This window comes from Ciconia boyciana, chromosome 13, assembly GCF_034638445.1.
Source record: "Ciconia boyciana chromosome 13, ASM3463844v1, whole genome shotgun sequence".
Lineage (NCBI taxonomy): Eukaryota > Metazoa > Chordata > Aves > Ciconiiformes > Ciconiidae > Ciconia > Ciconia boyciana.
This window is the reverse complement of record NC_132946.1, coordinates 5413598-5437634: the sequence shown is the minus strand read 5'-3', so window position 1 is coordinate 5437634 and position 24037 is coordinate 5413598. Positions and strand designations below refer to the sequence as shown.

Genomic DNA, 24037 nt, shown 5'->3' with positions numbered 1-24037 from the left:
TATGTTAAATACTAAATATGAGTATGTAAACCAGGAAAGGATTACATATAAATTATCACACTTTAAAGCAAAAATAATCATGAAAATAGCACTTTAACAGTGTGTATATAATAATCCTCAACATTTTGAGGGTATTGTATTACATCCTCTTTCTATGCATATCTCTGGATTGCATGGGGCAATACCCTTTCTCCCTCAAGTTTGTATAGCATCTCACATGATAAAGTATAACAACAACGTGAATTTCTCAAAAGCTGCTTGCATGGATATGTGCAGATTTGCAATAGCAGAGAACCACAAAACCACAAAGGGATTTAGAGCTATTTTTAATTTTAGAGGAAAGTCACAGTTTAAAGTGTGGTAAGGAATTTCTATTCCTTTGCTCAAGGACAAGAGAGCTCCATTTGCACTCCTGGCTTTCTGAAATGCTGAATACCAGCAGTTTCCAATTATGTTGGCTGCACTGCTGGATGTTCTATGGTACTGAAAACCACTTCTAAAAGGCTTAAGCATTGATTAAGAAGACTAAATTTTCTTACCTATACTTGCAAATTTTTTGCATACAGGTGCCTAAATCTGGACTCACAAAGGAGAGGAGACAGTGTCTTCATTTGCCTTTAAGTATTTGCACTTTATATTCATTCTTTCTACCTCAGTGTCCCCACCTCAAAACAAGGCTGGTAAGAAGTATTTTATGACAAGGTAGGACTCGTTAATTAGTGACTGCAAAGCACTTGGAACCACCAAGATGGGAAGGCCCTAGAAAAACATTTATTATTAGTGCAGTTTTATTACTTCAGATTTTGCAGGCCTTAGAATGCTTTCTGAAGCCAGCAGCACTGTTGAATGGACTGGGCTGTATTTCTGGTGTAGGTCACAGTGGCTGTGTGTGGAAAGAACCATTCTGTATATATCAGAACCCCCTCTTTATATAAAAGATTCAACCAGCTTACTGAATGCCACAGTTTCAACAAAATATAAAAGAAAAATACAGAATAAGAGATACCAAAGTAATAGAAGAGCAGGAAGCTTTAAACACAAAATCGGATTATTTTAACACAAATGTATTCTGTTCAATTCCATTGAGTCAATCTTCCTGTTACATACAACCTACAAAAAAACCCCAAAACTCTGGCAGACTTGCAAAGCTTCAGTGAGGTAAAGCTAGATCTTCAGTGAAGCCAGATGATAGCCATAGTCATAAATACTGCTCCCATTTTCTGAACAGAAGAGAGACAGAGATAACCAAAACAAACTCCCTAACTGGTTCAAAGGGCTCTGGAGGCATATTCATCTTGCTTCTACAAGAGGGAAGAGGGAAAGAAAATTCCCCTCATTTTCGTAACTATTAGCTCAACAACAACCAAGTGAGAGAAAAAGAAATGAAGAATTCTATCATGTTGCTCTTATTCAGTATCTCTGCTCTCTGAAAAAAAAGAAAGCAATAGAATAAATCAGAGATTTGTCTCTAATCACTATTCCTGTCCTAACAGATAACAGAAGAGGGCCAGAAGAATTAATACAAAGGAACTCTCTTTAATTATCTCTCCTTTGCCTTTATTTACTCTCCTAAGAACAGATCCATACAAAACTCCATCTCAGAAAAAAATAAAGGGTAATGCATACATAAAGCACGGATCAATTATTAGTATTGTTAGTCAGTACACCCAATGGTTTGCTTAGTATCACCTAAACCAGAAAGCACTGTATGCAACAAAGATACACAAGTTTTTCAGTATTGCAGGATAATATTGCTTAAGAGCTGAACAATCCTTGCATTGAATTGCACACTTATTACATTTAGCTTTTGTCTGCTTTTGAAATTGCATATGAAATTCCATAAAATACCTATCACTTCCTGGAGGAAAAAAATATTTACACATGAAGAATGTTGTTTTGCTCAATGAAGTATTGTTGCAAAAGACCTTAATCAGTGCAGTAATACTTATTAGGATCCTGTAATGATCTCTGTTTCATAAAAGGCTGAGATCTATGCTTTCCTATTTTGTCCTCTGTCTGGTCAGAATATCTAAAATCTATGTCTTCCTCAGGTCTGCCGGCTTCAGAACTTCAGAGCTCTTATCATCTTATCGCACAGGAAGGAAATGAATAATTTTGTCTCAATAGCAAACCGACAGCAGATTGTGCTACCTCGAACATGCAACATCCAATCAGATTTGGGTGTAGAACATATATCACCAATAATAAACAAAGAAAATGGAAAAATCCTCCTCTACAAATAGCTTAAATGATATTTTGACGACTCTGTCATTTTTCTGTGTTGCTATTTTCTACATACAGTGAAGATGCTTCTAGCTCCCTCAGTAACATACCGTCTAAGCGCTACTGATAGAGAAGCAAATTTAGAGGGTGGATTCATCTCACCAATTTGAACTAGGCATCTAGTTTAACTTAGAAACCTAGTTCCTCTCTAGCAAATGGAAAATGATCTGTTCAAAACTTAATTCCACCATTTTATACTTCTACCTTAGAATGCCCTCTAAAGATTGGTTTCTAGTTGCAACTAGTCGCTTATGTTCCCTCTAGGGTCAATGAAGAGAGATTTGTCCCTTCAGATGGCAATGACTACAGTGGTGATTAGATGGATATTATTCTGTTTTCCCATATTGTTTAAGAATCTGATACCCAGATTTCAGAAACTTAATACGACCATTATTAAATGATAGTATATGTGAAAGTAAATGAGAAATGAGAGAGGTGAGCAATAAGCGATGGAGAAAAAAGACGGAAGAGGAGAGAGGAAGACAAGATTTGGGGGTGAATAATGGTGAGGACAAGGGAAAAGGAAATATAAAAAGGGAACAGGAAAAGAAAAAGAAAGTTAGAGAAAGGGGAACCCAAGAGAATGAAAGTGAGGAACAGAAGTGCAGTAGAGATGGTAACAGGAAAGGCCTTAGTAAAGGCAAAGGGAAGGACTATGGAGCAAATGAAGGGATAAATAGGGAAGGCCCTGCCACAGATCCTGACACATTAGAAATTAGTGTTAGTTCTGAGCATGCAAATCAAGATAGTGGCACAATAATTTAAATAAATAATTTACCACAGGAATTTAGTGCATCTATTTTAAAGGACTTGCAAAGTAGCAGTGGAGAGCTGAAAGCCTGACATTTAATAAATGCTTTAATCTACACATCCTCCATCCTGTTACACATGATGATGAGGAGGGCAACAGAAATCACTGTGCTAACGTAGTACAAATATGTTTATATATCTGGCTTTTTTTTCTTGAGTGCAGCATTAGCTACCGACACGAGCATTTCCTTTCAACTAATGTGTGCTAAAAGCCAAGATCTAAAAAAGAAGCTGTCATCTTCAGGCTGCCGAGGGCTCATGAGAATGCTGGTCCAACAAATGCATCAGAAGTCATTACTAGGTCCCAGGTTAATTTTTTCTTGAGACTGACTCACTCTGTTTTTACAATTGATAATGAGATTCTCACTAGCTTAAGAGGAGGCAGAGGCACAACTGGGGGCAAGCGTATAGTACTGTGTGATTAGGAGTCGTCTTGAATTAAAAATTCAAGTCACCGAAACATGCAAATGGATTTGATGTTCGTAGGTTAGGTCCCAGTAAATGTGCACTCACATTACAAAACCCAGCACATTCTTTGGTACAGAGAGCCGGTGTTGATAAGGGATTTGCACAGACTGAGCTACATAAGAACCTAGTAAGGACAAAGATTCATTAGCTGATACATACATATGAAACTCGCATAACCGTTGCACAGATAGCCTGATTCTCATCGGTGTTATTAACACTTCATGTCTATTAATACAACGAGTCACATAAAAACAGGAAAAGAGAAAGAAGTGTAGCTCTACCATACAAAACTGCTTAGTCTGTTTATTTAAAAAATTTACACTTTCTACAAACTCTTACGTTACACGAGTTTAAAAAAGTAACAAAAAACACTCAGAGAAGATCTTCCATGCAGTCAGATAATGATTCCTTGTAGGCGATACTCTCATTCCCAAACAGTCAAAGGATAATGTGGAACACATTAGATAGGAGGACTGCACTCTAGTTTAACAATCTCCAAATTCAGCAACAACTGACAGTAAATGCGTAGGCTGTTCTTACAACAGGAAAGGTTACACTCCAATCTTGAACGCTGTCAGATAATCTCACTGTAATTCACCGTGGCGCAAGAAAGTCTGAAAATAATATTTCAAATAGCAGGCTTTATAACATGACAGGAAAATAAGACAGAACCCTATATTAAGAATCCTACAGTTAGTCAAAATACACAAAATACAAAGAGTGAAAAAATAAGAAGCCAACTTTCATAACCCTTGTATAAAGATCAACCTTAACAAACAATACTACTCCAAACACATGAAAAATAACCCACATGCAAATTGTTTACTGCACTATAACGGCAGCATGCATTGATTGTGATGAGAATACGATTCAGTTAAATATCTTAAATGCACTATGCAAAGGTATAATAGCTCCCCACCTAGCTCTGTGAAGTCTTATCCATTCATGCTTAGCTCTTAATTGCTAACAATATATTCTATTGGATCAAAGACTGTCCAGTCTCCTAAGAGTGATGACCGCTACAATTCACATATACATTTTGTTCATTTTATGTAAACACACAACTTCATGTAGATAGAACAGATAGCTATACCTTACTCCACCTGCGACCTCTTTGTAACTATACTTTAAAATAGACCCTAATTTTAAAGAACAGACTGCTGCCTTGCACATGCTAGTTTGACTGCAGCTTGAAGAATGACAGACATGCCTTACGTAACAAATACATGTAGTCTTTCCACCTCAAAGTCACTGGAAGAAGTAAGCTTCACTCCTAGTCACAGACTGCCATAGTCATTGATGTTCTGCTCATTGACAAAATCCTCTACCCTTGTAAGCTTGCTTAGAGCTGCATGAACGTGTCAGCCAGCAGAGCACAAAACACACAGAAGACAACTGGATGCCATCTGACAAGAAAAAGTATGCAATAGATCACAAGCAGCCTGGCCTAGGAAGGACAAAACCTCACCAGGAATCAGAAGGAGCTTGCTATTTTACTGCCGGAAATCAGAATTCTCCTTTCACATGGAAATGGTTGTACTTGTTTTATGAATAGATTTTTCCCACTTATGCTTTCTGGTCACCTCCTCTTCTTCTTGCTCTGCATCCTCTCTCTTCTTGTACCAATGTCACGGGACTGTGTCATGTAGCTCCGGAAACGTACGCCCACCATCCTCTCTCTCAAACTTCCTGTCTATATATAGTAGATAGAAAGGTGCTGGGGGCTGCCGTACTTCTCTTTTCTTCTGAACAGAGGTTGTGGGTAACTTTCAAACATGACACCATTGCAGAGGAAAGTCTTAGAGGAAGTGTTATAGCCACAGAAGGCTGTGTGCTCCAGATGGAGCAGCAGAGACCTGAGGAGTACCTCAAACAGGTCCTCCTTTCCTGCAGATACTACAGCTGGCGTTCATTAACAATTCTATGTCACCAAAGAAGCCTCACTGTAAGGCCCGCAATTAAGAGCAGGAAAGCAACCTTTGGAAAACAGAGAGACAATTCACTTCCCATCCTGCAGGAGGGCTCCTTTAAGTCACTTCTATAGGAATTTAAAGCAAAATTTGTCTCATTCTTTACTTAATGGGACTGTACTTTATTTCTGTAAGTGGTACCCTCTCTATGACCTTGTCTTGCTGTCTTGGGGAAGAGATAATACCAAATACTTAGCGATTCTATATTTCCTACCTTCAAAGCATTGCAAGGAGGAATTAAGTATGTTCTGTTGCTTTCTCCATAACAAAGTCCATTGCTCTGATGATACAGAATAAAATGCCGTAAAGCATCCGTGTGGAAAACTTATCCCAGAACCATTGGAAGACACTAAACCCTGTTCTCATCAGGAAACCCTGGCCAGTTCAGTTCATAGCTAACATGTATTTTTTGAAAAGACCAAAGAAGGAAAGTACTAAAATAGTAAGAAATCTGACTATCCATCTTCACCTGAGTGTGGTTCTTGGGAATGAGTCAACATAAGAGGAAGTACGAGAATTTTATTGAATCCTCTGCAGACTGTGGAAATAAACATTTGTGAAAATAGCAACTGTAAAGTGATGCCAGAATTACACTCCATCTGTGAGCATCCCAGTCTCTAAGCACGGGCAGCTGCTGCTAAAACAGCATCTACAAACAATATTACAAAAGCAAGATTTGCAGGATTATATGCACCCAAATCCTGATCTTTAGGAGAAGATGTATAATAGTACAAAGGGTGGTAAGGCATCACAACCAACTAAAAGTCAGTGGAAGTTCTGTTTTATTCTCCTAACTTATGCCCTGAAGCATAACAATTCCTTATGTGCTATCTGCATTAACTGTACCTCATAGCATAAAGTATCACAAGCTAACAACAGAAGCATTTGCAGAATGTGCAGAAAAGCATTTGTTTTAAATGCAGTGTTGTATTTGTGTATGAAGTAAGGTTACATGCACTATGAGCACTAGTAAATGGCTCCCACACGTGAGGATTGATTTCCCCTATTTCTCATTCCTACTCAAGGGCACAACTCGTAATTAGGGTCAGATTTTCAAAGAGCATAGGTGGCATCTAAATAAACAGCCAGATTTTTGCAAGACTTGCCCCAGACTGTGGGATAAGATAGCGTTATGAATCACAGAGCTGCTGAGTGTTAAGCACTTTTAAAAATCAGGTCTTTCTTACATGCTTAAATTGAAGCTGAGCTCTTTCAAAAATCTTTTCTCAACTGGAGTATTCTTCAAATGCCAAGTATTTGAAAAACGGGCCTTTAAAGCTTCGTGAGTTGCTAATTTTTACATGAATAGGAAACTGCTCTATAAAGCACCTATAAATCTGTCTGGCAGCAGTATTTAAGTAGTTCTGATTCTCCAGTATTGTATAAACTCTCCAGTAGTACACATTCCACAGGGAAGAGGGCAGATGCTGTGTGTTAGTGCTTACCTGTGTTAATTCTAACCCTTCTGAATCCACGAAATAAATATTTTGCTAGCTAACAGGTGATGGTAAACTCTGCTGATGCATCAATCTCTTTTCAGCATATTGTCTCCAACTACAATTGAGATTTCAAGAATTAGATGAAATTTTAAGCTTTGAACCCTCTGAGACATAATAAAAGAAGGGTTCTTTCTACATGACTAACAATATTTCTTTCTATGAGGAGCAAAAGCAAAATTATTTTTCTTATGCTCAAAAATTAATACAGTGTAGAAACTATATGAGGTTTTAGATTAGACTCTCCTTCCATCATTATTTGCTCTATTTATCTTTTTTTTCAAAGCCGGTAAGTTCAGCCTTGCAGAATCTATACTGCTGACTCAGCTAACTGAGACAAAACTCATAAAAATCTATTTTTAAAAGGCCCAATGATTTTATTTTCTAATCATAAATATGAAAATTAATTAGCATCTCATTGCTAACGAAGTCACCATGGAAGACGAGACTGAAGAATTAAGCACAGGGATGGAACGTCAAGCGTAAAACAAAACAACTGTTATGCAGGAGCCAGTTTAACTCTTGCTTTCCTCCACTCAGGTTTCAGATCTTTTAAGAATTATGTGCTGTGTTCACATGTTTCCTTCTTTGATGGCAAGGCCCTTCTATCTTCTATGGCAGTAATTACTCTAGCATGGTATAGCATCATACGAAATACAAAATAACAACAGATAAAGTTCAGTCTGGATTAGAAACAGAAGTAGGATAGAGCAAGTTGGATCTGAATTCAAAAGCTACCCAGGTCAGTAAGTGTTTCAAATCCTATAAAAGCAATACACTCATCAACTGAGAAAAGAACTCATATTATTCTTCGGGGTACTGCAAACATCAGAAAGATTAAAGGAATTTTTTTAAAGGAAGCATATGGAGAATTTAAAAAGCCTCTTTAAACAGGAAATGTGTCCAGCCTTTTCATTATTAGCATTCCTAGAATGTGTGCCCTAGGCTGACTTCAGCACTGATGTTGGCACTACTGAGTGAAATTCTGTCTCCTGTGAGCTACCTCTACCATCTTCTCTCTGGAGTTCTTGAGAGGACAGAAGCTCTTGATCTGTCTTTGCCTACCCATGCCTGTAGGAGAGGGTTACATGAGTACGTTTCCCTGCACAGCAACACAGACGATTACCTGAGGTGAAGGCAGGGACAGGCGTTCTTCTACTGTTGCTCCATGAGGTGCCTCGGTGAGGGAGCACAAAATACAGAACATCACAGAAGACAGGACTCAGTGAGAAGTGGGCAAGTACCGTGGGAGAGCTCTGAAAGGGCTGATGAACTACAGTAACCACAAAACTATACTTTCTCCTTATACTCACACTGAAATTGTTCATAGCAAGTTAGTGTGGGAGGTAGTATTTACAGGACCTGTCCTGAGAGCAAGTAATTATTAATAATTCCTGGAGTGCTAGAAAAGCTTTTGGAGTAGCTCCGTGTGTGGGCATGCCCCTTGGTTGCTCTCAATGACAACATTCTCTAGGGTAAAAAGGGCTTTATTAGTGCTGGTCCTGGTTACTTATGGGTAGGCAACTTTTTAATTCTTGGACACTCCCTGATGTGACTTGAAAGCTGGAAACATCCAAGACTGTGGTTGCAGCATTATAAAAGCTTACTGCTTTGCAACATGACAAAACCAGCTCTTCTTCATTACCAGTAATGGAAAGCAGAAGTTACACATCAAGCAATGTTCTATGTAGTAGGGCAGGAGCAATTTGGGGACAATGAAGCTTTCTTGGATGCTGTCAGACTAATTTTCTCTTGACGATCTCATCATGCTTTAAAAGTACTGTTCAGTTTTCTGGGCAGCTGCCAATGAGTACAGCGCTGTTTTCATACCAGTTGTAAGGACCAGCAGGCAGAGTGGGTAAATGACACTCATGTAGCCACATTGCCACAACCAAGGGCACAGTCTGCAGGTTCTGGTGATCAGCTGTCCTGCTATACCTAGAGCATCTCCTTGCATCTCTCATCTGAAAGCCTCCTAGTAGAAGTGACAGTCTATATTCTGATGAAAAGCAACAAGAAGCCACTTTAGGAACAGTTCATTTTCTAGATTCTGTCTTCACTTTCTTCCTTGCATACAGCAGGAAAAATGTTGCCTCTGAGAAAGTAAAAATATGGAAGGAGAACCATATACCTTACTTTGACATCCGGACGATTTCTCTCCCCTAGAATTAGCCCTTTCTGTCCTAGTATCCCTGCCTGCTTGGAAGTAAGGAAGCTGTGAGAAGGAAGACTGGTATTTCACCTTTCTAATATTCATGTTCTTTGTCTTTTAGAATACATTTAATATATTTTTTAAAATTGTAAAAATTGCAAAAAGAGTCCAGTTTACCTACGTCCTGTTTTCAAAAGTGATAAAAACACACAGGAGCCTATGTTCTCATTAACAGATATGAGATTAAGGATTCAATTCTAATAACTTTTGGAATTTAACAGCTTTTAGAAATCACAAGAAGAGTTGTTAGTGTAATCCTGGCTGCTCATTCCTGCTTCTGAATGTGGGGAGGTGGTCCAGTGGAAAAAAAAATTTTTTGCATGGTTAAGTTTCAGTTGGATCAGTTTCTTCATCCAGCTCACCACATGACCCTGCAAATGCTTCTGTCAACAGGGCACAAAAGGTAGTGCAAAAGCAGCAACAAGTGGCCAAAGCCAGGTCTTCAGCAGGGTTGCTGCTAGATGCATAACCACAGTCTCAGAGGCTGAAGCTGTTCAGGCATTTTTGGAATGCTGTCCCACATAACTCAATGGGTCAGCAGTTGCAGTGAATCTGAATGAAGAGCAGAGATGCTGCAACATTCAGACAATACTTCCTAGTACCGTTCCACAAATTCAACAATTTTTTAATGACTAGGAAATAGAAGTCTTATCAGAAAAATAAAATTCAGCAAAGTTTTAAAATAAAATTTGGCAAAGCTTTAACTGTAGTGAGTTGAAATCTGACCTCAAAAAAGTAAAAAGAAACAAACGATGTCTGTTAAAAATAGAATTCTGCCTCTTGCTCTCCTTGATAACGTTTACTCAAAATGCAAGGCCAAAAATATCAAAAGTTGCTACCAATTTTTATTTTGCCTGACTTCATATACATCAGAACAATTTTACATTGCTGTTACACTATCATTCACTTGGAATAGCAAACAGCCACAACCCAGAGACGTTATCGTCAAGATTGACTTGGGAAACACTGGACATTTTTTTAGCAGTTGTGGTGATGAGGTGAATGGTCGAGTTGAGGTGAGCTGAGTGAGGACTACCAACTTTCTTCAAACGACTGACACTCACAGGCCCTGGTATCTCCAGTGGAGTGGTGATGTCAGTCTCTGTAAATCAGACTTATCCCAGTTCAAATTTCCTGAATAACTCTTTCTGTTTCTTTCTAATATTTACAATGTCACTCACCCTAGCAAGGAAAAAAAGAATTAAACTTTCTCACTCCACCGTTTGAGGATCTGAAATGCATAATTCTGGTAAAGCGTACTTTTAAAGGATAAAATAAGTTTAAAGCAATAACCATATTCTCCTTTTGGATTCTTATATACAAACTTTTAGCACTTAGCCAAAAATGTTGCCATTCCTTTTCAGGACAGAGTGGTCCAGCTGGTGGCTCATAACCCACATCCAACCATCAGAAGGCATTTACTCAATTCACTATGTTTTTCTCTGCAGGAAATAAGGATTGCTGGTTTGGGCAGCAGAGAGCTGCATGTCTCCTCTTGGCCTTGTGTAAGGCCAAATTCATGGCAGAATGAATTTCTGGTCCGAGACTACGAAGTTCACTGCCTCCAGGTGAGGGGTGGAGGAAGGTGGGAAGTAACCCACTTCTAGACATGTAGAGCATAATACAGAATGCCAAGATGTGGCATTGCACAGCCCACAGAGTCTGATGCTCTGATCTGACTCTTTACAGTGGCTCTACATGCAGGACCAGAGGATCGATTTTGGACCACATTGTCTGGAACACAGCACAACAACCTGAACAACCCGTACTACTACAGCCAGCTGTGTGTTAAGCATTCTCTACAAGAGAAAAGAAAAGAAGTGGAATAATCTCCCCGATGAAAATATGACTTTGTCGGTGAGGTCTAGAAACCTTACTAAAGCAAAATGGCCTATCTCTGCCTTCCCTCTGATTTTTTATTTTTTTCATTTGCTGTGCTTGATGCATTGCTTCATTTCCCTTAGGATCAGTCACAAACTGGAGGTGACAGATACCTTCAGTTCTAAAGTATGCTGTATAGAGAGAAGTTTGTTAGTTATCTTCACTCACCTGATGAAACTACTGTATGTGGGATGGTAATCAGAATCAGAGAGGAAGAGGAAAGGAGACATTAAACAAGACAAATGAGGCAAGTCAGACAGACGGGCCAGACTGAAGGTAGAGAGGACTTGGGATGTCCTGTGAGGACCAAAAAAACAGTAACAAACCACCCTCTGCCTTTTCTCACGTTCTTTCCTCACAGTAGTTGAATGTTCAAATTTTCTTTACTGTTCCAGTCCCTTTCAGCAGAGACTGTACTTAGATCTGTGCTGATGGCATTAGCTATTTAATAGGTTTGCATCCAATATTTCTAATACTACCCTGCTCAAATAGCTTTGGATTTATGCACTATTATCATGTTATAATGATGCAATTGCAATGAGTTTGCATTTTTCTGCATTGTGGAAAGTTCTACAATGTATCAGGAGCCTGTTATTAAATTCACAGCCTTCAAAGTGGCGTTCAAATTCTGGCCATTTCTGCCTTAGACCTAGCATTTTCCAAGTGTTCTTTGTAGGTGAAAAAGTTCAGTCCTTCCTGATACCGTATTCTCACATGGCTTCTAAAGTAACTATCGAGCCAGACACTACTCTCCCAGGTGTGCAACCCTAGCTGTTCAGTGATTCCGTGAAAGTGTTGCTGTCAACAGCATTTAATCCAGCAAAACTGCCTGGATACTGCTCTCACTATGGATATGGGCAAGTCACAAAAACACCATTCTGTCGTATAACACTCCATATGAAATGCCCAGGTATCATTTTTCCTTCAGACCACAGACTTGCAGATTAAAAAAAACCTGATTCACTGTTTCCAGCGTTACAGGAAATGTAATACTCCTTCACTTTTTTCTAACAACTAAAGCAGAAGAAAAACACACTCTTTTCTGTCCTAAAACAAAAGTTTAAATATTTTTTTGTTTCATACTGCATTGATATCTTTCATGGCATAAATGCAAAAATGAGAGAATAAAAGACAGAAGGAATTTAAACCTTCTATAATAAAACATGTTAGTCTTTGGACTTTCTGAAAAATATGTAAGTGGAAATGCAGGAGTATGTTACTGGAAGGATAAAACACACTCAAAATCTTCTTAAACAATTAAATATTGAGACTTATTCTGAATGTTTTGGCAGGAACTGTGAAGGAAGACTAGCAGTGTAGTAGCAGAGAAGAGTCTTATCTTAAGCTTGTTTTTTTTACCAGGAGAAAATAAGCTGAGCAATGGTAAAGAAGGTGGAAAAAGTTTATGGAATTTTATATTTTCAGTCAGTGCAAGACATTAGTGAAATGAGTTTGATGATCGCGCTAACTAGGTCATTATAAACTATGAAAAACATACGGAACGGCAACTACCTTGACATGGCACTCAGGGACATCGTTTAGTGGTGAACTTGGCAGTGTTAGGTTAATAGTTGGACTCAATGATCTTAAGGGTCTTCTCCAACATAAATGATTCTACAATTCTATGATTCAGAAAAAGCTAAGAAATAGAGATGCAGGCAGCAGCTGCTGGATAGACACTGTGACTTGTTCTGTGTCCTGGTTTTGGCTGGGATAGAGTTAATTTTCTTCCTAGCAGCTGGTCTAGTGCTGTGTTTTGGATTTAGTAGGACCATAATGTTGATATCACACTGATGTTTGAGTTGTTGCTAAGTGGTGCTTACACTGGTCAAGGACTTTTCAGCTCCCTATGCTCTGCCAGGCGCACAAGAAACTGGGAGGGGGCACAGCCAGGATGGTTGATCCAAACTGCCCAAAGGGCTATTCCATACCATAGGGCATCATGCTCAGTATAGAAACTGGGGGGAGTTGGCTGGGGGCAGCGATTGCTGCGCGGGGACTGGCTGGGCGTCGGTCAGTGGGTGGTGAGCAGTTGTATCACTGTTGTTTTTTCCTGGGTTTTGTTCCTCTCTCGCTCCCTTGTTGTTTTCCTTTTCATTACAATTTATTATTAATATTTTTTCCCCAATTATTACACTGTTCTTATCTCAACCCACGAGTTTTCTTACTTTTGCTCTTCTGATTCTCTCCCCCATCCCACTCGGGGGGGAGGATGAGTGAGTGGTTGTGTGGTGCTTAATTGCCAACTGGGGCTAAACCACCACATTCTTGTAAAAGACTGGGATGCACCAGTTGACTTCGGAGAGGATCCATGCAAAACTGCAACCAGGGAGGAAACATTCTTTTAAACACAGACTTCATGCAACAGGCCAGTTTGGTCAGTGAATGGTAAATGTCACTGGTGTTTTAATTGAGCTGCTAAAAGCCAAAAGCCTTCAAATGATCTTATAAATGTGATAATCTTTCAGTTGATGATCAAGGAGAAAAGATTCAATCACCAGTTGCACTGTAGTTTGGAAATGAAGTGTATTTGGTGTAATCTTTAGAAAAAGAGTTGAAGCAACCTTTGGGTGTTTTCCCAGTTTGCTCAGGATTCAGAATTCACAGAGGGAAACATTTGAAAGGTTTCTTTATTGGTGTTTCAAACCCCGGAGGAACTCACTTTTGTGTTCAAATATATTAAACACGTGTAACAACCTATTAAGCATACTCATACTGATTTCAAGTATGGGCACAGCTAGATTAGAAATGTTTATACACATATAGAGCCGTAAAAAATGAAGTGGAAACAATCCATTAACTGCTAATGATAACCATAGATGTACTGCCAGCATACAGCTTTCTCTGCATTCAAATGGAAAAAAAATCCTTATCCTATTTTAAACAGAAACCCTATGTTAAATTTACTCTTCAGTGCCTCAATTACAACCTGAGGAAAATTTGCCAGCAAACAACCAGCGCTCAGGAGGCCAGTGGGAATCCTTTAATTGGTTACAATGAAGCTGAATTCCTCCCCTGAACTACAAAAACCAGGGCAGACTACCAGACTTGGGCAAATAACAACTGTCTTTGTGTAAGGCCAAACTGGCCTCAGGGACCAGAACAAACGTATCTGTTAATACTACACAATGTTACTTTACACAGACAAATTCACTGAGGCAACAATTACTACAAATAATACCACATACACAGCTGTATATACATTTATCCTTTTGACACAACTAGAATGTTACAGCATTTCATTTGACATTTCTGAGAGATTTCCAGTGAGATTTGACAAATTTCTCTTTCCTCTTGAGTTGCTAAACAGATTCACCAAAGTAGACAGCATTAGAAAGTAATGTCCCATCCAGCACTAAAGATAAAATAGGTTTTGCGGAACTAACATAACAAGAATATTCTCTTCACTACACATTCAGCAGTGATAGCAGACAGTGCACAACACATTGCCAAATTCTGGTGCTATTAGTAATGTACTTTTATGAGCTGTGAAAAAACCCCTGTGTGTTTGTATTTTGTATAAAAAAGTACAAAGGCCTTAACCACTGGTAAAATTTTAAATGCACCCCCTGTAGATCATTAAGCATGTGAATTCATGGTATTCACAAACTATCACCATTTGTAGATCCCAAATATTTGGCAGAAGATTATGAAGGAAGAGAGGTGGTCAAAATCAAAGTTCAGAAAAGACCTTTATGTTTAACTAAAGTCCGTGTGAAAACCTCCAGCCAAGGAATAATCCACTGTCCACAGCTGGGACACACCATGACAGGGCATGTGGCAGATCTGCTATTTTGTCAAATTGCACTTTAAACAGACTGGCACCGTATTCTCCTTTGCCTGAGAGGAGCAAAAGTGAGAGGGTAATATAGGGAGAGAATACTGACTAAAGAAGTAGAGAGAAAGAAGCTTTTATCACTCGTTGTATGTGTGCCACAGAGACCATTTATATACATTTGACAGCAACCATTATAATTCCAGAGTCCTTGAACAAATCACAAGCAGAAAGGTTACCTTCCTGAAACTGTTCATTGCCATTAAATAACTGATCCAGACTAGAGGGTGAAGGCAGCACTTAAGGGAGAGTCTGGGGGAAGGGAGGAGATGGAGAATCTTATTACATGTATACCTGAGAAAGCCCCATCATTTGTTCTGAAAAAGGAATTGCAGATTCACTGCAGATACTGTATTCTCAGCAAAGCGGACAGTGTTCTGAGAATGCCAATCCTACAGACAGCAGTGACAAAACAGCCAAGACAAAAATAATTTCTCACTCATATCAGTGGCAAAACTTGACTAAACTTGGTGAGGTTTATGGTTTTACCCTCCAGTTTGAAAGGCACAAGACCTGGTCCCATATTCCTTGTTCTTTGAAGTTTAGATTGCTGTGGAGACTACTTACAAAGAAAGCTGCCATAGGTCAAATTCCACCGTCAGTTACACAACCTTAATGACCACATCTAAGCGAAACATTCGTATTTCATGAAACATGCGTTTCAATATCAAAGAGAGAGTTGAGACATCTGCTAAAAAGTGGGTAGCTTGTTCTCTCTCAATAATACAGGCATAATATTGGGAGAAACAAGGACGTCTCTAAATTTCCTCCTCTGTGAGCAATCATTCCATATATCTCATTAAAAATTTCACCAAGCAACAGTATATAAACCAAGGTCATTTGGTATGTCGCATTCAGATTTCTTCAGCCTATCCCAGTTATTTGGGATGCATCCTTCTGGAGAAGGTTCAAATTGCCTTTAATTTTAACAGATACATCCAGTCAGATGGTTCTCTTTTCACCCATGTTGAAAGTTTATTTTTCTCTTAATTCAGAGTTAAATCTAATTGGAAGTAACTATTCGCATAAGAACTATTCGCATAAGAACAGGGAGTCAAACATGTGGTTCTGAATTTCTGCTCTGGGGTTAGCCCTCTCAACATAGCAGTTTTCTGGGTAGGATGGAAAGTTTCGAGGCTCTTTCCAGCTGAAATTTCTCCTCTGCCAGACACATGGCTCAAGAAACTAGACACACACACACACACACACACACATTTCTGGCTCCAGGTCCCCTTGCAACTGCCACAACCCAACTTTGACAATGCCCACTTTTAACTCAACATACAGCAAACTATCATGATTAAAAACAAAAAGGAGGGAGGGAGAGAGAGAGAAAGAAGAGATGTTGTCTCAGCCAATTTATTTCTGGGAGACATCAAGGCCTTACAAAAAGAACCAGTAATGGGGGCACAGAATACTGAAAAAACAAAGCACAAAATCATCATACAAGTTTTGCAGAATGACTAAAAGGAACACAAGTGCTTTTCACATCACAAGATGAGTTGTAACAGTAAGAAAGAGTCATATTAGACCTATATGCATAAAATGAACATCTCTTATTTTATTGTTCTAAGTTTGTGGACTTTTCGAAGATCCAAAAGACAAAGATATTTTAATGTACGTGCTTCTGTATTCAGAAGAAAATGCTCACAGCTCAAAGGCCACAGTTTGCTAGCTCTGAATCAGAAAGGGTATATTATAATTGCAAACATAAAATTTAAGCTCCTTTCACTCATAAGGAGATGGACAATTTGAGAGAGCAGGGCAGATCCCTAAGAGAATTCTCCCACATAATAATTCTCTTATTAATTCAGCTGAGTTTAATAAGTGATCCTTATTCAGTCCCCCAAAGCCCACATCAGAACATCCCTAAAAATAAATCTTCAGTCTCAATAGCCCTGCTTAAGAAGGCGAGGCTAAAAGGCTTCATCAAAGAAATTTACTTATTTGTCATATCTGGTTCAAAGCTTACAAACTTAAATAAGGAATAATACCAGATATTGTCCTTGGATGCAGTTTTTAGCCATGCCTGATCTTGATGACTCACCAGTATATCTGGTATAAAAGCAATGAGCTGTTTCCAGATCCTAGGAGCAAAGTTACTCCCACTACAGCATTAGAGTTGAGAACTTCTACCTCTGAGATGTGAAATCCCGTAGGAATCAACAGGACAAAAACTACACCAGTGTCAGACCAGAAGTTCTGCTGTGGAGCAGGAAGTTTAAAACTTAATAAAGTTTAGTAAAAAGGCTTATGATCAACTAGAACTGTTTTTGCAGTTTTCCAAAGGCATTTTGGATTGTGCTCTCCCATTTTTTCATCTACCTTCAGTCCCATCACTAAGCTCTTACTCTGCTGCAGCCTGTGTATACTGCAAAGGAAAGACGAGCTGAGAGACTGCAATACTTCCTCCAGTTCCCCTACAGGTACTCAGCTAAGACAGCACAGAGCAAGACCATCTGCATCAGTAGTTCCTCCCAATATGAATGCAACATCAAGATAAAAACAGATAGAGAAACCTGGTGGAGAGTTGGCGTTAAGGACTTAGGAAGGAGTGGGATGGTAGAAAGAGAAGGGGTAGAATACACAAAGTCAGGGCAGGCTGTATTTGCGAGTGGAGAGGAAGCTATGGTGTGTTATAGGTGTTAGAAAATTCTTTTTGTGAGACAGAAAGAAACAGAGAGACAGGATGACAGCAGTTGTTTGTTGTGAATGACTAAGTATGAGTCTGAGAATTGGAAGGAAGCTGTGCAGGTATAAAAGTCTTGTATTTGGGGATGCATCCCCAAACGTGTAAATATGCAAATCCTGCATACGTACATGAAAGGGGCAGACAGGAAAGCAGCATGTATGTGCAAGGACAATCCAGTGGAGAGGCAACATCACTGTGTGTGCAAAATTAACTTTGCAGGGCAGCAAGGTATGCTGTGTACATGAGAAAGCGGATGGAGCAGGAAGTAGGAGTGCGTGTGAGAAAGTAGAGGAGCAATGGGAAAGGGGAACACAAGACAGAGAAGGAACTGACAGAGGGGAAGGAGAGAAATATTAAGAACATGGGGGAGGATGTACAGTCTATTGCACAGGCAAGAAAGAGAAGGTGGAGGGAAAGGAAAGGAACGAACAAGGGGAACATTTGTCACAGAAAATATGCTTGATTAAAAACAGGCGAAAGATGGTGAAAAAGATAGTAAGAGATACATTAGCTTTGAGAAAAGAATAAAGGTAGTGAGAAGAACAAATTAAAAGATTAAAAAAACCAAAGAAGAAAGAAGAAAGATTTTATTAGTTAAAATCTTTAACTAATGAAGAGATTTAAAGAAAAGGCTAGGGCACAACACACTATGGGTAGAACCAGAAATGCCCTGGAGACCAGTGCTGATGATCAGTTCTTTCATCTCCCCTCTCTAGAACTCCATTTCAACTCTCCTTCCCAGTGCACACTTTCTTTAAGAACACGTTTGCACCTCCAGCTACAGCCGGTTTACCTCAGTGAACCCTGAGCTCCAAGTATTGGTGCATGCAAAGTACAACGAGACCCGCTGAGGGCAAGAAAGGCACGAACGCAATCATTTTCAAAGAAACATACTCTTGAAAATGAAGACAAACAAGGTGAAAGGTGAAAGTGGGACTTGTAGTGATTAGAGTCAAGCGCTGTCCTAGCCAGCGGTGAGGTGGAGCTGATCTGACAGCTGCTTTCCTTACCTTGGGTGCTCATGAGTGACCGGGCTGTCTTGCTGTAGCTGCTGCAGGCTGAAACTCTCTACGTCGCCTCCATGCAATTGTCAATGTCCCTCCAGCTGTCTTGGAGAGGTTATTTGTGCTCTGCAGCTGTTGAAAAGTAAAGGAAACACAAGGAGCAAAACACCCCCTGGCCCCTAAAGTGCCAAAAGTTTAGGGAGAATCAGGAATGAAGGAAGCAAGTGCACTGGTCTCAGAACGAGCAAAGAGCGACACAGAAAGTAAGAAAAAGTGTGTCAGAGGCTGGGAGGGGCGGAGAAGGAAAATGCAAAGATCTGACAGGAAACCAGACTATAAATCTGCTTAGGGTTTAAAAAAAACACATTTCTGCTCCCCAATGATACAGCCTGTTTGCAAATGACTCCGCATACAGGTGACAGCAGAGCCCTGAAGTACCACTGTAAGCAAATAAAGAGGCACTTTTGCCCCTTCCCCAGGAAGAGCAGTGAGCAGAGTCGGCAGCAGCACAAACGACTGGCTCAGATAGAAAAAGTAAGCTGTCTCCACTGCCGCACTTCTAGTTCTCCAGACTTTTAGTGCATGTTTCTCTCAGGCAAAAGGGGACATGCTGAATGCCAGCCTTACTGGTGCTGTGCCTCTCCGACCACAAAGCAGCAGCTCTTGCTTCTCAGTGCACATGCTGGCTAGAAAGCAAGCGGGAAAGAAAAAAGAAAGGAAGGACTGAACAAAACAGAGTTTCAAGAACAACAGTTCCAGGCAGAAGGAGTTCTGGGTTTTCCCAAGGTTTCAAAGGCTTTTCAAGAAAGCATCTATTTTATTAATAGCTGCTTTTGCTAAAAAGGGAGTCAACAAGGTTTACTTTATGCAAGCATTAGATTATTTTACAGTTGAATGATACTGTTGTGGTTTAACCCCAGCCGGCAACTAAGCACCACACAGCCGCAACAAGCAAATATATTTAAGCAATATGTTTTCCAAAGGGAGTCTCCACTGACATAAAGAAGCCACAGTATCTTGTGTTGCTTTAATGCTGGACTCCAAGCTTAAGGCCACACATGCAAATCCAGCCATTGGTGGGTCTCACTGGGGACATTTACCTGGTAGGCTGCAACTAAGAGCCTCCCTCCACCGGCAAGCCAACGAGAGGAAAGTCAGTCAGTCGTTTCCCTTACTGTTCTCCCAGTCCTGCAGGACCAGGAGTCACCACCACTGCTAGGAACCTCCTTCAGTGCTGCTGCCATCTTGCTCGGGGATCCTCAGCCCGCATCACTTGCATGATGTTGTGCTGGTTCTCGTTCTGCTATTGCCTATTCGACCTCCAGGGGGGAAACAAGGCACAGACACTGCTCCACTCCCAGTCGCTCATTAGGCTTTACCCTTTGCACTGGGTAGAGGCACACAAATGAAGCCTCACTGGAGTCAGCAATAGGTCCTGAATATGTGAGAATCAGAGAAAAGACCCCTTGAAGGAAGAATCATATGTGGGTAATAGGGATGCCTGTATGTGAGGGTGACTGAGGCTAGAAGAAAGCAACTATGTGTGTATGTGCATGGGTATGTTTTTATCTCATGAGAGAAACTAACAGAAAGAAAAGCAGAAACACTATGAATAATAAGCGTAAGTGACCGATGATAGGTAATTTAGGAATGTGGGAAGGGAAAAAGCATGATGATAGTAATGGAGAGAGAGAATGAGAAAGGAAAAAATAATTGTTAGAGAATGAAGGAAAACACAACGAATGGAAAGTAAGTATAAAAGTACAGTGGAAAAACTATCAAAGGATACAGCAGCATCAAAGGATACAGCAGCGTCAAAGACAACAGAATGGAGGAAGTGAGATGATAAAGTGAAAAGAAGAAATGTAAGGGAGAAAATACATGGCTCAAAGTGTCATTACAATAGCACTCAAAAGTGTTCTTACCAAACTGAAAACCTGAACCCCATGAAAATCATGAGGGAGCAGAATATATTCCAGGCAGCACAACGTGTGGGGCAGCTCTGCTCTAATTCTCCCTTATCATTCCTGCAATTTCACCATTTCCTTGCACCTTGTACCTGGACTGGTGAGGGCCCAAGTTTCACCATAAGGACAATATTGGAAAGGATTCCAGTTCTCTAAATCAAGAGCTCAGAGACTAGGGCAAGCAGGAATTTCTCTCTCCCACTGAGCAACAACAGAACATGCTACATCCCTATCGATTTTTTTCCAGTGAGGACTATACTGTTATGTGCTACTTATGTTCTTGTGCAACTTTACCAAAATTTGCCTTTGAACAACCTTGCAAGCCACATGTGACGAGGTGCAGGAAAGCTTCCTGCTTTGAGCAGCCAAAAATCTATCCATGTGACAACTGCATGGGTGAGGTTCTGCAGTTTCTGTCTGGGGGTAAGCCAGCAATACTTTGGAGGAAAAATGTGAAATATAGCTATAAGAATTGTGGCCTACAATTATTCCATCAAAACCAATATGTTATTTCTGAGCCAAGCTTTCTACTGCTTTCACAGAGGAAGCTGATTTGTGCATGCAACAGAGGAACCATTTTAAGCACAACCAGAGAAATTTACTCTGCTGGCAGCAGGCTTTGTGGCTTCACTTCGATTTAAAAACTACAGATCTTCCACACACAGTTCCTAATCTGAAAGGAAAAACATGCTAGAAATTCAAGTCAAAACTCACTGAGTCTCATTATAGCTTTCTCCTATCCTTGATTTCTTCAGCAAATAGGATATTAGACAGTAAACTATAAAACTGCCCTCCAGAGTCAAGCAAGGTGTTAGATATAATTTGTTCCTGTTTCTGCTTTTGTTTTGCTTAATGTTGTAGATTACAAACAGCTTTCAAAAAGTACAACTGTTTTAAAGAAGATCCCACATTTCCCTGGGCCTAAGGTGACGCCCTAGAGATGAAGCAATTATCCAGTGGAGCCCGAGCAGCTTTAAGGAATCTATCACTGAAGCTCAAAGGACCTAAAATTCTCCTAATTATAAAGGCTTTACTGGCAAACCAACGTTAGCTGAGTGGGATCCAGTCATCAATCACAAAGCCACATGTAACTGAGTATCAACTTTATTTTATAAGAATTTACAATCTTAATCCCAGTTTTTAGTTTTAAAAAATTCTCTCAAGCTATAAAAATGTTATGGTTGAGGTTCCAGTTCCTTGAGGCTGGTAGACTGAAGTGAGGTGTTTCACGCAATGTAAGTGTAGAAAATAATTTTGTTCTGTTAGGCAACTAGAAAACTCAAGAAAATCCAGATGTTCCACCTAAAATACAGGTATATGGCAAAAAACTGCAGAATGTGAATCAGGAGGGGTTTCCTGATCCAAATGCAGGGTCTAGGACCTTGGCTGGTAGAGTTACCTATTAGCGAGCAGCAGCAATGGAGACATATATACAAAGTTGAAAACTGCAAAGACATCTAAAATAAGCACTGGAAACATGGTACTGAGAAAAAGTCCAAAAAGAGCTTTCCTAAGCAGTTTGGCTGAAAAAAAGAACACTTGGAAGTTTGATTAAACTGTCTTTTGTTATTTTTGACCCATTCCACTCAGGGAAGAAGGAGATTTTCCTTCTTTTTTTTTTTTTTTTGGTAAGAAAACTGAGTTGCCTCAAAGAGATACCAGGCTCTGTCATCTATTTCTTTTCTTGTAACCAAAAAAATCCACTGGAACTTTTAGTTTAGCTAGCTGCCCAGCTAAGGGGTAACAATATTTTTTTTCGATTACTTTTTTTTAATTATAGCTTCTCAGTCTTCTTTCACTAAACCTGATACAGGGAATAATAAATTGCACCTCTGCCTGCAAAGAAACTGCCCTCACATGAAAGTCACCTGGCAGGACTCACCTGGTATGTTTGCTGTCTCCATCTTTCAAAGAGACTTCAGAAAAGGAGAGCATACTTAGTTCCTTCCAATTGCTCTAATTCCGCATGATCTGAGCCCTGATGGTAAAACCTGAATAGCAAATGCATCTTAAGCCCTTTGATGGTGCTGTACCTTCCCTTCCTCCAGGCTTTTACTTTGGGATCCCTGCCTAAAAAAACAGCAAAATTTCAAGGTTATTCTATTATTTTATTAGGGTGAGCAAACAGTGGAGAAGACTTGGCATCTTAGAAATTCCTCCACATGTTGCTGGCCTCCTAAGTATTTTGCTCATAGTGACTTTCACACCATAACATTGTTATTGGAGTCTATAGGGAAAGCTTCTCTTTCTGTCTGTCCCACAGGAATTATGTAAAATTTGTTTATTCAGTGGAAGGTTCTCCTTGTACACCATGACTTCCTATAGAAAGCCTTTTTACAGAGTTGATTCATCACCACTCAGGAGGGCAGGCCATAACTCAGAAATGAAGCTGCTAGATAGCTTTAAATAGTTGCAGACTGAAGAGCTGGAAAAAACATCAGTATTTGGAAGCAGAGAAACACTAAACTGTCCAGCTCTTAATCTGCAGTTCCTTTTCTTCTATTCCCTTCTACTCCCACGAGAGCCATCCCAGCCCATGAGTAGACTGCCCTTGACTCCTTATCAGTGTAACAGTCCTGAAAATCCCTGGATACCAGAAAGGCATTTCACAAACTAGTGATTTGAGAATTAATATATTGCATTTCTCCTGCATGTCTGAGCACAGTAGCATCGTATATATTGTTAACACAACCTCTCCAACTCTTGAACGAAAGAAACAGAAGTATTAAATATTTTCCACGTTTTACATATTTTATATTATCAGCCTTGCTCAACTATCCTTAGAGACTATCACTCTTACTTATAGATGCTCACAATTTATCATTTTTCTCTGGAGATCTGACTTCCAGAACAGAAGTATTTCCCTATTCAATTCACCAGCCTGTGGATAAGCAGCTGTTAGTGTTCATCTGCCTTTTCTAGGCATTAACATCAAAAACGGCCCTTGATCTTAAAAAGCAACCACAGCAGGGTTTCTTTAACACCTTTGGGGGTAATGGTTTAAATCCAGTAGGGAAATGTTCTCATCTATAGGTTTATGATACACATTTAAACAGTGTTTCAATTGCCTGAACTATGAAATAAGATGACAGCCAAACATATATCAGTGGGGAACAGACAGTATAAAATTCTCTCTTTCATTTGACGGTGTTGAGGCTCACGTATTTTTGCACAAAACGCACAGTCTCTGTCGAGTTTGGCAATATTATGGGATTTATCTGTCTGTGTCAGCTGTTAGCATATTCACCCTCCTTTTTATGAAAAAGTTAGGTTCAAATCCACCCCAGGAGCTGGGTTCACAACCCACAGCACACTGGATAGTGCCCTGCCGAAAGACCTGCCCTCCACTGAAGCAAAGAACCCAGATCTATTCTGCCTCTTCTTGAGGCCAAAGGGAAGGAAGCTCCAGACTCTGTGAT

General features: G+C 39.8%; 1 protein-coding gene and 1 long non-coding RNA gene across 5 annotated transcripts in view; one reads left to right on the top strand and one right to left on the bottom strand.

Moving 5' to 3' along the window:
• The window catches only part of LOC140658775 (uncharacterized), a 60920-nt gene extending 48785 nt beyond the window's left edge, over nt 1-12135 (top strand). Inside the window, exons 2-3 of the long non-coding RNA XR_012044866.1 lie at nt 10688-10807; nt 10929-12135. This is a non-coding gene — a long non-coding RNA (uncharacterized lncRNA). The remainder of the gene's footprint in view (nt 1-10687; nt 10808-10928) is intronic.
• The window catches only part of CARD11 (caspase recruitment domain family member 11), a 116014-nt gene that overhangs the window by 31889 nt on the left and 60088 nt on the right, over nt 1-24037 (bottom strand). For 2 of the 4 annotated variants that reach the window (XM_072877546.1, XM_072877547.1), the window contains 3 exons: nt 22501-22688; nt 19752-20086; nt 18658-18783 (listed from right to left, as the gene is read on the bottom strand). In XM_072877546.1, coding sequence (XP_072733647.1) covers nt 18658-18670 — 13 coding nt within the window. In that variant the 5' untranslated portion in view covers nt 18671-18783; nt 19752-20086; nt 22501-22688. The remainder of the gene's footprint in view (nt 1-18657; nt 18784-19751; nt 20087-22500; nt 22689-24037) is intronic. The other 2 variants (XM_072877548.1, XM_072877549.1) reach the window with 2 other exon arrangements.